This window comes from Brachypodium distachyon, chromosome 3 (genome assembly GCF_000005505.3).
Source record: "Brachypodium distachyon strain Bd21 chromosome 3, Brachypodium_distachyon_v3.0, whole genome shotgun sequence".
NCBI lineage: Eukaryota > Viridiplantae > Streptophyta > Magnoliopsida > Poales > Poaceae > Brachypodium > Brachypodium distachyon.
The window spans coordinates 8,510,745-8,525,335 of NC_016133.3; the positions used below are offsets into that span (position 1 = coordinate 8,510,745).

The following is a 14,591-nucleotide window of genomic DNA, read 5'->3' on the forward strand; positions in this document are numbered from 1 at the left end:
GAATAGTTAAAGATGACCCCTCGTCTTAAAAACCAAAGTTTTTTCTAAAAAAAAAGTACCGTCTCATAACTGAAGATTCATAATAAGAATATCCCTATGAATCCAAGCATTTATACATCGATTTAACAGAGAACTGTCTATTTTGATGCGAAATATGTAGCCACGTAAAACGGTTATTAAAACTTTGATCTTTAAAACTCTGGTGGGTCTTCTTGACTGAAAAGATCTTGATAAGAATTTCTGAAGATATGAAATGTGCCTCCGAAGAGGTAAAAAATGTTGCTGAAGATTACAATTCTTGACACAATTTATGAAATCCAAAAAAAAGCCATATCGCTCTCTTGTCTCGCTTCTGTGCCAGCCTGGCTTTCCCAAAGCGGGCACTACTGGCGGACACTCGTGAGCCGGTGAGCGTCAAACGAAGCCGCAAATCTAATCCATTCCGATCCTTCTAGAAGGTTCAACCCGCCCCTTGGCCCCTCCGAATTTCCTCGCCCTTTCCAACTGTTTCGTCGGCCAGAACTCCAAACCCTAGTTTCCACTCGCCGACGCGGCTCCGAGCGAGCATGGATCGGATCGTCGGCAGCAAGTACAAGCTGGGCCGCAAGATCGGGAGCGGTTCTTTCGGGGAGATCTACCTCGGTTCGTTCTTGACCCCTCCTTCGATTTCCCTCTCCCGCGGTTCGAGTTGGCTTTTGGATCTCATGTGGTTCGGTGACTTCTCTCTGCAGCAACGCACGTCGACACGTACGAGATTGTGGCCGTCAAGATCGTGAGGCTCCTCCTCCCCAGCTTGCTTTAGTTTCGTTCAATCATTTTTTGTTTTGAGGCGTCTAGCGCCACAGATTGCGCGAAGATGTCGCTGTTGAGCACTTCAGAGATTGTTAATCCAGTCTGCAGATTGCTGTGCATGTTCCTGATTTTAGGAGTATTAAGTTTGAACTTAAGTTTCTGCTAAGATGGAAACTTTTAACTGTGTGTTGCTGCTTTTCAGATAGTTCAGTTGGTTATGTCTTGTGCGAATTTTTCTACTCCCTCCGTCCAACAAAAGATGTCTCAACTTTGACTAAATTTGAATGCATCTATACAATAAGTCATGTCTAAATACATCCAAATTTTGACAAACTTGAGACATCTTTTGTTAGACGGAGGGAGTATCTATTTTGGGGGGAGGTGCACTTGTCATGCATCAAATTTGGTGGGTTTATGGGTTGATATGGTGTTCATTTCGGGGTTGTGAATTGCTTGATTCTTCTGCAAGACACTGTACTTCAATGGAAGGACATTGTTCGGACAAACTGCTCCCACCATAGCTGTGCTACTTGTCCAGTTGTCAATAAATTTTGCTTTGAAGGAAGGTTGATTGTACAGATTGTCATAATCTGTTATATAATCATGATGTTCATTCTGTCTTACTTTCTTACGCTTCATATAACTGGATATGAGTAGCTGAGACCCTTGGTGCTTTTCTGTGACACTGTAAAGGAGGATAGTGTTATATAGCAATTAACATACTTCCTCCGTCCAACAAAGGATGTCTCAACTTTGACTAAATTTGAATGCATCTATACACTAAGTCATGTCTAGATACTTTCAAATTTTGACAAACTTGAGACATCTTTTGTTGGACAGAGGGAGTATATATTTTCAATGAGTAAGCAACAAAATGACATTGTTGTGAGGAAACAGCTCCAGAGCATGATAATACACAATGTTACAGAAAGTGGCAGGCGCTAGGCGAGTGGCCACTTGCTGCCCTTATATTTCTTCCATTCCTTGCTTTCAGGGTTCACTCAGCTTTTCCTCTATTGCTCTTCCGCCTCTTGTTCTGCTTCACATGGGGCTGTCCTAATTGTGGCAGTGCCCTCCTGCCTAGTGCCTAGGGGATGCCTACATAAGAAGATAATTCAACAAAAAGTATAGATGGATCATGACTTGGGCTTTTGAGTTGTGGGCTGAGCTAAATGAGTAGCGGCCCATCATTTTTGTTCAGTTTTCCTCTGTGGTATATTATAATGTGTTGTAGGTGCTGATTTGGCTAAGATATGTCTTAATCGAGTAGTGAACATTTGCCATGGCATCCTGCCATCCTGAAGTAGCTATTACTCACTGGAGCGCTGTGGCAATCTTGGGTGTGACAGTTCCTTGTCTTTTTCATCTTCTTATTTTTGGCTTGGTCCTGGACAGTGGGTTTCTGCATAGTTCTATGCTGGAATTAGAGAGTACAAAGAAACAAAAGAATGAAAATATTTTGTAAAACATTTTACATCATGAATTTGTTTATACTGATTAAAAATTCCATAACATTTGTTTGGTTTCCGTAACTCCTCTATTCTTCTGATTTCTGTCAAATTAATTATGTTCAGGAAAGCAGCAAAACAAATCATCCCCAGTTGCTATATGAGGCCAAGCTATACAATGCTCTTCAGGGAGGGAGTAAGTGTTTAGACTACAATTATTTTATGTTGTATCAACTACTATACCATAGCTAAGGTGGTAATCCATGGTGCTTGTTGATTCTTGTAGCTGGCATCGCAAACATAAAATGGTGTGGTATTGATGGCGAGGAAAATGTTCTTGTTATTGATTTGCTTGGGCCAAGCCTTGAGGATCTGTTTGTTTATTGTGGTCGGAGATTCTCACTCAAGACAGTCTTAATGTTGGCAGATCAGATGGTAATAAGACACTAATCTCCATCTCTTGTTCTGTTTGCTAATGGTGAATCAGTGATGCAATGGTGAATTTTTATTTATTTCTGGAGTCCTGTCTGTGGCTTGTTGATAATGCTTTCACACCAGTCATACTTAATATAAAAATCTGCAGACAGAGGTTAAGGCTAGACAATTTAACTAGTTTCTAGTGTTACTCTCTGGTGTCCAGTTTGCCCATAGCAGGATTCAAGTGTACACTGCGACCGATTCTCTTGACGATTTTTCTTTCATGGCTACGTTTGGTTGTTTATTATTTATGCTTGTTTTGTATATCTACTAATTAAGTCATGCTCTTATCTGCGTTTTCATCATGCTTGACTACAGTATATTCTGCTTTACCTTTCATACTGATTTCTCGAGCAGAGTTGCTAAATGTACCGCTGCGGAACGCTTCATATTACATTGTTTGGATTTGCTCCTGTCATTAGTTCTTTGTCTATAGCTGATGCTCATTTACCCCCACAGATAACAAGAATAGAGTTTTTACATTCCAAGGGGTATTTGCACAGAGACATAAAGCCTGATAACTTTCTTATGGGCCTTGGTCGAAAAGCTAACCAGGTGTGTACTCGCTGGCTACCAACACTTAAGTTGCATATATTCATCCTCATTAATTAGTGATCCAACTCTTAGGTCTATATCATTGACTTTGGGCTTGCAAAGAGATACCGTGACTCAACCACCAATCGCCATATACCTTACAGGTGAATTGATAATTTAAAACCACAGTAATCTTAATTTTGCATTTGCCATTTATTACTTATATTTTTTGAGGTCTTCCATGTTTCTCAGTGTTTGTAAAACCTTACCTTTTTTTTTCAGAGAACATAAAAACTTGACAGGCACAGCTCGCTATGCAAGTTGCAACACTCATCTTGGAATTGGTTAGCAATATGTACATTTGTTCTGTCTTTCTATTTCTGTGACTGCTTTAGATACTTGAATTGTGCACATGTCTACTGTTTTAATTAACATCCTCATTATTATGCTTGGAACATTGCAACAAATTACATACCATTTTTATTACTCCCTCCAATCCATATTACTTCTCTCAACTTTGTCTAGATACGTATGTGCCTACACAATGAAACACGTCTAGATACATGAGTATGTAGACAAGCTCCGACAAGTAATATGGATCGGAGGGAGTACTTGCTTTGATGTTTGTCACTAAACTTGATGTTACCACATACCAGAGCAAAGCCGAAGAGATGACCTGGAGTCCATTGGATATGTTCTTTTGTATTTTCTTAGAGGAAGGTAGGATCCTTCTGTTTGAGCAAACATCCCATACATCATGTTTTCTTCCTGTCGTGGCAGAGTACTAAAATATAACTGCAATTATATCCATGTTCACTGTTGAAAACAGTGTCTCTTGCTTTTGTTTCATGTAGCAATGTAGGCCTATGTATATCTATTTCCTCTATTAGCATCATTAACAATAAGTGAGTTAGCTGTGATCTTGATTTTTTTACAGATCCTTAGATTGGCTTTTTATTTATGATTTGTGTGTGAGAAAGGGTAAGCATGTTATGAATATCGAGACAACTGTAATACCATGATGGATAGAAAATTAGATCACCGATGCAAATTTAGATAGCTAAAGATACATGTGGTTCTTTTTATTAGTTCTTGCAGCACCTCCTTATTGTGTAGATTAATAAAAGATATCTGTTCATTATTGAGAATGATGTGTTGCTGACAGTTACTGTATTAAGTAGCAAAGCATACAAAAGTTTATATATTTCCTGTATTACCTTTCTGATCAATAGGCCAGCTGGTATTGATCTACGTGTTTTTTGTTCAGTCTTCCTTGGCAGGGTTTAAAAGCTGCCACAAAGAAGCAGAAGTATGACAAAATAAGCGAGAAGAAGCTTTCAACACCTATTGAGGTTGTTTAAGCTCACATATTTTAAATTTGTGACCTGCGTTATCCCTTCTTGTGCCATTGCTGGAGACTGCTCATGGGTTTTCTTGCTACAGGTTTTATGTAAATCCCATCCTGTGGAATTCGCTTCTTATTTCCACTATTGCCATTCGTTGACATTTGATCAACGGCCAGACTATGGTTTTCTGCGACGTCTCTTTAGAGATCTCTCTGATCGTGAAGGTATAGCATCAGAAGCACTATTCTGACATCTCCATTATGTATTACTCCCTCTGATCCTAAATTCCTGACTCAAATTTGTCCAAATATGGATATTTCTATTCTTAAAAAGCGTCTAGATACATGTAATATTTCGACAACAATTTAGGATCGGAGGGAGTATATGATATATCCTCTATAACTTATTCTTTTGTTGGTTGACTGTAGGTCACCAGTTTGATCATGTCTTCGACTGGACATTGTTGAAGTGCAAGCAGACCCAGAAGGTGAAGGCTCAACAGGTAGTCTAAGCAAGTATTTAATTGAATGACAGTACATTGGCAATCCAGTGATGCTTTACTTTATCTACTCCCTCCGATCCATATTATATTTGAGTGACTTGCTGACTTTGCACTCTTTTATCAATGACAGCAAGATCCAGGTGTAAGCAGCAGGCCGATTCCAATGAATATGGACAAGCACCAAGGTCGATATTTTTCTGCTGTATCAGTGCTATTAAGCATTATCATTTTCCCTTGTTGCAGTGAGTTGTATGCTTGATTAAAAAACACCTAAAATATTTACTGGTCATATCATATACATTATGATATTTATCTTCAGTGATTAGGTTTTTCATGTTTTTAAGAAATGGAAATCACATATCTATCTTTCTTTTTCATAATTCCTGGATGTAGAGTTATATGGCAATTGTTTGTGTAAAAGTATCTAACATAGCAACTGTATATGTATTTTTTTTTGGTCAAATGGACATTTTTTCAACAATTGTTTACAAGTGCACGTATTAACACAACATACATCCAAGATTTGTTTTTCCTGATATTTTGGGAACTTGGATGTGTGTTTGTTGACCCAGTAGAATATCCTCCTGGGATCAGATCAGTTTTTGTTCTTCATGACACCTTTTGAAGAGTGGCAACTACATTCTCATGGTTTTCACTTGGAATTGTTTTCAGTTGGTAGTTCCCGTGCAGCCGAAGCTTCTGGTCAGCTTGAAGCAGAGCAACGCCCGGCAATCAGAATACAAATAAGATCTACTGCTGAGAACAACCGGTCAAATAATCGACATTCTGATAAATTGGTATGCCTTTGTTTCTGTTTATTGTTGAAAAAATATTCAAATTTTCATAACAGGACATTTGAATTTTCATCATTTATGAGTAATTTTAAATGCACCAAATAATTTTTAATGCTGTCCTGGTTCTTGCAGCCTTACAATCTTTTGACCTATTATGAATTGTAGTTTACTCATTAAGATTTATGGTGCCTACTGTTTTATTTTTGCTGCAGAGGGTGGGGACTAGCACTGATAATGCATTATTGCAATCGACATCATTTGGCCATGCTGATGCCCCAAGGAAGAATATGTCGGTTTCCAAAACAAAGGGGTTTGTTGATCCCCACAATCATGGAACTAATAGTCCAGGGCCTTCAAACGACCTTTAGCACTGAGACTAGTTAGTTCCTACGTGCATGTTGGTCTTTCAGTGAACCATGGGTGAGACTACACTCAATGCTGTTATGTCCTTCCACCTTTCACGTGTATAGAGTATAGACAATTATGTTGATATTGATATTATCTTGACCTTATGTCATTTTTGGTTATCTGTAAAAGCAAACACCGTCTCCCCATATAATTGGCACAGATACAAAGGTTCCATCCTAGTTGTATGCCACTGGCTCACTGCTTGCTATGCAGTTAGGTTATATTGATTCTTATAATGACCCCGTTGTGATCACACTGTAGAGTAAAGCATCTGAAGATTTGATCAAGAGACCATGGTTGAGTAGATAGATTGAAGTAAAAAAAATAGCTCACAGTTGAACTAAGTCAACAGACCAAATCTTGTGTCCAGAATAAAATGAAAGACGAAGTGCACAACCTAGCAACCAAAAACAACATTATGAGATTAGGCTCATCAGTGAGCTAACATCTAAACCTATCTATGGCTCATTCAATCGTTGCTACTGCCACATGCTCGAGTCATCGATTAAGGGTTTCTCTTCCAGCATCTTGTCAGGCGCAAGTCATCGATTAGCTAAACAATTAATAATAACTTAATATATCACAAAACAGAGTTCAAGTTTTTCTGGAAAAGCCAGCTTGCTCCCTAGTGAGTATAAGTTGCTCAATACGAGCAATTTTTGGAGTTTGTAATACTTCATCTGTCCAAAATATAAGCGTATTTTGTTTTCATTAGAACAACACTTTAACCAACAATTATTTCATTAGTATTGTGATGGACGTGATACAAAAGTTTAATCATAAGTACATACTATGTCACATAACTTACATACTAATAAAGTAATTGTTAGTTTAGCTTGTTCTAATTCGGGACGATGGGAGTATATGCTTACCTTTCGGCATACAGGTTGTACTTCCCCCATTCCAAAATACATGTCATCTTTGAAAGCCTGTAGTCAAACTCTCTATCTTTGACCGATAGTTAAACAAATTAATCAATTCATTAGATAGAAATAGCACCAGGATTTGTCATGAAAAATAGTTTCCGAATAGATGTTCTTTTTATATAATTATTGACATACATATACACAATAAACAGTGAAAGTTTCTCATTTGAGACAGTGACTGAAATCCAAATTGCCATTTATTTTGGATTTGGGGAGTAAAACAAGAATGCTAATATACCCCAAAACATGCATTGGATGATATTTGATCATTGGACGATTTCCTATTTGGGAAGTAAATCTTTTTCATACACTGCATTGGCATGGTTTAATTAATCTTTAATGACACCGCAATTTTTATGGTTTGAAGCATGATGGCATAGTACCTTAATGGTATCTTCTTGTTGCAATTGGACCTTCTATTGCTCTAGCCATGTCATACATTTGAAGTCCCTGTAACCCATTTTGGTGATGGCACCTGACCTGGGGTCCCCTTTTATGTTCTTTTCTTTTCCATTACAGGTCACTGGATATGCTTTCAGCGGAGAATCTAGAGTGAGCATGTAAATTGCTGTCATGTTTAAGGTGTCTTATGTATTGCACGAGGTGATTATTACCTACCAAAAAAGTTGTTGACACGGTGTTATGAAATCAGCATCAGTTATCATGCAGTGGTCAAGCAATTTGCTTATTTGATATGATGTGTATAATATATGGAAGCTTACTTAGGAATGTCAGTATCCTATTTTGTGTTCTACATGAGTGTTTACATTGCCAGACTTCATCTGGGCTCATTGATTCAGGGTCCTTTGCCAAGTAATAATAACGGCGCTGTATTCCTTAAAGAGAGCTTGAGGACTCATCGGGATAGCTTTAGCTTTAATTAGTGACCCGCGCCAGTGCGATAGTATACGCTCATTTTGGCGTCTCACTGTGGGATCTCCTTCTGAGCTTATAACTGCTTCTGCCTGTAAGTCCACTTGAGTTGCTGCTTGATATATGTTATTTTAACTTGTTGTGGTTGTATTGCTTACTGTATATTTTTCTTGCCAGATGCTCTCAGTTTGCAAGCGGAGGACGGTATCCTATTCAAGGTAGATGGGTTTTAGTGTCAAATGAGTTTGTTGTTGAATCCCCACAAGCAAGGTTTATGAAGAGCTACCTGGGAAGTACATGAATTTGGTTGGCCTGGCATGATTATTTTGATTGCTTCCATCAATTTTCCTTGTTCTAATACAAAATTTTGCCCTCTTGGGAAAAAAATGATACAAATTATTTTGCTTTCCTGCGAGAATTGGTGGTGAAAGTCCATCCCCATTGTCATGTTCAAGTGCAATCTTGTGCAGAAAGAGTCATGGGGTCATATATTTGATCTGTACGGCCGGAAAAAGAGTCATGTATGGCGTTTTATAGTGTTGGTACTACCATGTTGTATTTTGTGTTTTGCTAGATGATTTCTGATGTGTAATGGACATACAATGATGTACTTTGTATATGATCAATGTTTTAGTCTATTCATCATATTTGTTACCGGGGAGTAGGCGTTTCTAGATGTTCACCCAGAGCTTGGACTTGTTTGGGATTAAGGAAATGAAACAGCCAGCTTATACCATTCTGATGTATGAGTCTGCAGCTTTGTGTTTTTCATATTGCAGCTAATGCTACAAATCATTTGAATGTCATTGAGGGGAGGATGGATGGTGCAATATACCATATTGATGTTGAACATCTTAGTCTTGGTTCTTAATTATCCACACAACTGTCTGTGAAGGTAAATGCTGTTTCACTCTTGATTCTGCTCGTAGCAATTTGTTCACGACTTTGATTGGCATGCTTTTCTACTGAAGTTTTCGTACCTACTGAAACCTAACATCTAACTTATAATTTATAACTTTTCCAGGGAAACCTGCAACTTTACAACTAGAGCTGCCCCCACGCTGACTTGAGCTTGTTATTCGTGGTTCCAAAATTCTTTGAAAAGCTCATGTTTACAGCAATAGTAAGAATGAAGAGTCAATTAACATAGAGCTACTGATCAAACTGTAATGTACATGGTTACTCCAGTTCTTTGGCAAAGTCAATGTTGTCCACAAAGACCTGCATGACAAATGGACGAAGGGTCATGTCTCCACCAGTTAGCAATCAAATGGTCTGAAGATCAGCAGGATGGGAACATGAGGTGATACCGATTTCCACCCATCAGGGTCCAGGATGGCCGTGATCTTGGTGCCGATTCCCGGCAAGGGACCTGGCTCCCGCACCACCTGCCCTCCGGACAGCTTTACCACATCCGCGGTCTTGTAAACATCGTCTGTTCCTATTGCGATCTGCAAAAGAAATAACAGCAGGCTAGCGACTTAGTGATGTTTGCTTCAGGTCCTCAAGTCAAAGACCTAGTGATCTACTCCCTCTGATCATAAATTCTTGACTCAAATTTGTCCAAATATGAATGTATCTATTATTAAAAAGTGTTTAGATACGCGTAATATTTTGACAACAATTTAGGATCGGAGGGAGTACTATTCTACTCTCCTGTTACATTTTGAATCAAGATACAAAGTCAGCAAGTAGTTTTGATCGTAACATTTCTGATGAAACTAAACAGCAATTACATATTATGAAAGTAGTTTTCAAAACAAGTTTTTGCACGTGATTTTTAAGTATCTATCTAATCCAAATAGACTTTTTGGTGTGTTTTAAAGATTTTTTTTGCAGGCAAGTTGCAAAGTATTGATACTCAAGTTCTAGAAGTTTGATTTTGTCTATGTCTACAATAACATTTGTTTATGGAGCGGTAAGGAGTAATGAATTGCAAAGCCAAGGGAGAGTGGATCCATCCATACCTGACCATACGCATTGCCCTTGTCATATTCGGTGACACCGTAATTGTAGGTCAGCTCCAGAACTGCATTCTTGTCTTCAGGGCCGTACCCCATCATTGCCACTGTATACTGCACAAAGAACTTGTCCAGTTTAACACATGACACCGTACCAGCAGCAATATGATAAGCAGAGCAGATTGATCACCTTGTATTCAGGGTTGTCTCGCTTCCGTAGCAGCTCCATACCGCAGGACTACAATTTGACGACAAGAAGAGCTACTCGGTCAATCATCACTGAGGTAGAAGAAGCCGTGGAAGCTGTGACGGTAGCTGTTTTGAGCTGCCTACCTTTTCGTAGAAGCTTATGGCTCGATCGAGATCACCAACACGGAGCATCACCTGGCACAGTGGCTCTGGAGTCCCTGGCCTCTCAAGGATCTCAAACTTGTAGCCATCAGGGTCCTCTATGAACGCGATCACGGTCTTGCCACCCTTGACAGGTCCCGGTTCCCGGGTCACCTTGCCTCCCTTTGCTCTTATGATTTCAACTGTCTTTGCCACCTATTGTTATCAACTATCAAGGTTCAAATCAAAGCACAGTTGTGTTGCAGGGCATAATGCTTGCCACAAATTAATCAATTATTGGCAAATGCCTATGAATTTGGTGTTCTACTGTACATCATCAGTTGCGATGCCGAAATGACCAAACCCTGATCCGATGTCATACTTGTCAACCCCGTAGTCTGCAGATGAATCGCCAATTCCACATGGTTCAGCAGCGACAAGATTGGAACTAAAATGTGGTTATAAGATGTGCAAATGTAAGTAACTATAGGTGAGCTCGACGACGAAATTGGCATCCTCGGGGCCGTATCCAAGGAAAGCATTGGTGTACTTCTCTTCAGGTATGTCACGCTTCCTCAGCAGCTTCATACCCAGGCATTCCGTGTAGAACCTGCATTGCATTGGTGAAGAAGATGCGTGAGAGTCGGATCCCTAATTCCTAAAGAACAACACCTTACACGGGTGCTGCTGGCTGAGGAGAGGATGCTATTGCTACGGCTGACTGACTTGATCGTTTTGTCGATGTCGCCGACACGGTAGACAACGTGGAGGAGTCTCCTGTTGTCCCCCCTGGCCCAAGTGAACGCTTCCTCTTTGCTGGTGAAGGCGGTGGCGACAGCCTGCGCGGCGTCTGCCGAGGCCCGGAGCTTCGCCGTGCCGCTTGTGCTCCTGCTGCACAGCCTGATCGGCTCTGATTGCAGCGCTGTGTCGCAAGAAGCAATGCAAGAATCAGCGTTGTAGCTGTTGTTTTTCCTTTTGCTGTTCAGGAAAATTGTAGAGTTTTACCTGCACCTGCGGCCGCGGTGGAGAGGAGCAGAGATCTCCGGGGGACGGCCGCGGCTGGGGTGGCGCAGGCGACGGCGCCACGGCTGACGGCCATGGGGAGAGCCCTCATTGTTGTGGTCGCGTTCGCAGCTGCGCAGCCGCCGGGTGCTATCGTCTGGGTCTTTCTGGTTGGCGGCACTTTCTCGTGCTATCCTTAATTCCTGGCTGCTTCGTATCTCAAGAGTTGGCGCAGAGGCCTTCTCTCCCAGGCAGATATTTTGGTGGGCACAGAGGCATACAATATCACCTAACTGTAATTTTGGAAAAAAATCTTAAAAAAACACTGAAAAAGTTCACTATGACTAAAACTTACTATGCGTTTTCATCTCTAAGATGCCCTCCGTCAAGGAATAGAGGATTATAAGTCAGTACTCCTATAAATAATCATTTCCATTTTAAAATGACATGAAGGCACACGTGGACCTGGAGGCCAGAGCAATTCACCATTCTTGACTTATAATCTTATGTTGATATTGGAGTTCGGATATCTCTTGTCCATCTTCTCATGGTTTAAATGGATCTTTCTCTACGTCTAGAGATCGAACGATCACGTGAGATTTGGTGGATAAGATTTGTCCCTGTTAAAAAAAATTCCAACATTTTCTGAATATAGGCAGCTTGATGTATCATAATATTTGTAAATCCAAGTAAATTTGGCTTTACCTGGATCCTTCGTCATGAATTCCGTCTTTAGGTGATTATATGTATCACCAAACTTCTTGATGTATACACTTGAACAATCATCATTGTTTGAGTAGTCCTTCAGTAAAAGAAACCCATTTAGTCAGCTGTACCAATTTGCCAGACTATGTTGATAAGCCATATTGTGACTTATTAAGGTTTTACACTATTCATGTTGCGTCTTTCGTGTGCATTTGGAAATTGGGATTCCTTGAGGAACCTATATGTCCAAAATAAGTGACTCATAAAGATATTTTGTCACTACGTCTATCAACTACATAAATAGACGATTTAGAACTGCCATTGAAATATGTTATCGGAAAATGATTCCATGCATATATGGAGAATTGGTTTCGGGTATCTACGTGAACCCTAGTGCTACAAGCCTCGCTTTTGAGTTTCACCACTCCGTTATTTTCATTCTTGTTACGGAAGAAAAATTGGTGTAGGTATTGCTTTCGCTGATACTTTCCTTTTCATTGAGCGAAGCTAATTCTGCTTGGATTGCATCTTTCGATTGAATTCGGTCCGAGTGTTTACACACTATGCCATGGCCATGGTCTTTGGACCAAGATCATTCCGGAGGTCATTGCAATAATAGTGCAGAAAAGTATGTCGAAAATTTGTAGGTTTTTTGATGATTCTCCAAAATCTAGATATTTGTGCATGGTTCAGTGTGTTGATCAGACACACGTGAGATCATCGTATAGATGATTATGTACCCATGATGACTATTCGTAGTTTCCCAATGCGGTCAAGTCTAGGTATTCCGATGTCCAATCATTGTGTGCACTATTGAGCTAGGTTTGTGGAGGTTTCCCTTCCACTGGGCGTATACTACCCATTTGGTATCTATCAACGTGAAGATGAATTGCATTTACTGATTTTTGAGAGTATACTCAGAAGTTTTCTTCGTTGCTTGCGAGAAGCTGAATCATGTGGTGTTGCCATACTTCTCCCCCCTCATGTATTGAATGGGGAATTGAGTGGTTTTTTTTATTGGTACCTCCACTCTTTCAGGCACATTAGTTGCATGATTTAGAGGATTTGTATGATACCGTTGTAGTCAGTAAATGAGTATGGCAGATTATTTACAATGTGTTGCAAATGAATGATTTTCTGAACTAGAGGTTCAGATCCTTTAGTACGTGGATTTGAGGAGAAAATGTGTTGGACATTCATATTAATTTCCTGGCATTCTCTCTTGTACTTGAAATCTCCCCCTAATGTCTGGAAATGCTCCTCGGTGATATAGACAGTGTACTAGCCATGAATAACTCCCCCTGATTGGGGTTCGAGGTATTTGTAAGTGACGGAAAATACAGTTAATCCTCACATAGATCCCAAATCTGTGAGGGGCCATTGATGTACGCTGGGGTGGTGATATCGGTATTTAACCGAATAATCACAGATGGAAATTTTTTGGTAGATGTCCACGTATAAATAGGATAGGAGAATTATTGTGATATGCAATTGTTCACTTATGAATTACTCCCTCCCTCCCATAAAGATTGGCACGGATTTGAACTAGAGCTAGTTCAAATCCGTGCCAATCTTTATGGGACGGAGGGAGTAAGTCAACAGCGTGTAAAGTTGCATGACCAACAAAATTGTTCATAATTTTTGTATCATCCTGATGCTAGGATGACCAAGGCGATCATGCCAAGTCTGGAATGTATTGACATTCTGAAAAATTATTTTATACGCAACATGAGCTACAGGTTTGATGTATGTATAGTACAATCCGGACGATAAATAAAGATTTTTTCAAGAATTTCTTTGCCATATCCGTTACTTTTTTTAGAATGAGAAATTCCAATTGTTGTCATTATGGGTTTCTATATGAATCCCATTTGGACGGATATCTCTATAACTTATTAAAGTATAGAGTTCATGGAGCCGCTGTCCACTAGGCAAAATTCTTCGTCCATTTTGGATTGACTCCCGTAGAAAACTATATCTTTAAAATGAAAATTTAATATAAATTCTTAATAGATATATAGAATACATACAAACTTTATGTAAGTATCAATGTGATGATACAATATCGTAATTTACAATACATATGTCAAATATGTAGGTACCAATATGTTGATACAATAATGTAATATTACGATATAGATGACAACATTTACTATAATTATTTACAACAATATTTGGACATAAATATAGATAATATCTATTTTGGAGATAGGTAAACTAGGTTAGGTCTTCATACATGTCAATTGAAGTAAATTCAAGGATCATGTTCTTCGTGCTCATGAGGTCCTCGGACGTTTGGAGTGGCAGGTTGTTACTTGGTTCCTCCATAATGTTGTGTGAACAACCAGTTTCCTTGGAATTGTCAGATTGGAGATTGAAGTGTGATTCAAATCTTGGACCTTGTTGAGCATGTCGCTTGCGTCCCACGGATTGGAGGTATAGATCCACCAAATGACAGGGGGTACGACACTTCTTTGTGATATGCTTGTAGCA

General features: G+C 39.5%; 2 protein-coding genes across 5 annotated transcripts; one reads left to right on the forward strand and one right to left on the reverse strand.

The window, feature by feature from the left end:
- Positions 1 to 395: 395 nt before the first annotated feature.
- On the forward strand, positions 396 to 8,839 carry LOC100838101 (casein kinase 1-like protein 4). Of its 4 annotated transcripts, XR_002964680.1 has the most exons (17): positions 396 to 642; positions 732 to 772; positions 2,367 to 2,436; positions 2,527 to 2,675; positions 3,177 to 3,272; positions 3,345 to 3,415; positions 3,534 to 3,595; positions 3,908 to 3,971; positions 4,519 to 4,603; positions 4,695 to 4,821; positions 5,026 to 5,099; positions 5,230 to 5,284; positions 5,772 to 5,896; positions 6,106 to 6,313; positions 7,747 to 7,830; positions 8,028 to 8,194; positions 8,278 to 8,839. XR_002964680.1 is itself a non-coding variant. In XM_024460908.1 (14 exons), the coding sequence occupies exons 1-14, from the start codon at positions 567 to 569 to the stop codon at positions 6,259 to 6,261; spliced, it is 1,251 nt and encodes a 416-aa protein (XP_024316676.1). In that variant the 5' UTR covers positions 396 to 566; the 3' UTR covers positions 6,262 to 6,534. The 4 variants fall into 4 exon arrangements, 1 of the variants encoding a protein (XP_024316676.1); XR_002964679.1 differs by having other exon boundaries at positions 7,747 to 8,194; positions 8,278 to 8,836; XR_002964681.1 differs by having other exon boundaries at positions 7,747 to 8,194; positions 8,288 to 8,836.
- Positions 8,840 to 9,091: 252 nt separating this feature from the next.
- On the reverse strand, positions 9,092 to 11,505 carry LOC100839008 (probable lactoylglutathione lyase, chloroplastic). The gene is made up of 9 exons (XM_003572466.4): positions 11,397 to 11,505; positions 11,118 to 11,313; positions 10,877 to 11,001; positions 10,725 to 10,789; positions 10,395 to 10,607; positions 10,252 to 10,299; positions 10,068 to 10,175; positions 9,411 to 9,551; positions 9,092 to 9,321 (listed from the first exon to the last, which is right to left on the reverse strand). Exons 1-9 carry the CDS (start codon positions 11,503 to 11,505, stop codon positions 9,280 to 9,282), a joined length of 1,047 nt encoding a protein of 348 aa, XP_003572514.1. The 3' UTR covers positions 9,092 to 9,279.
- Between the last annotated feature and the right edge of the window lie 3,086 nt (positions 11,506 to 14,591).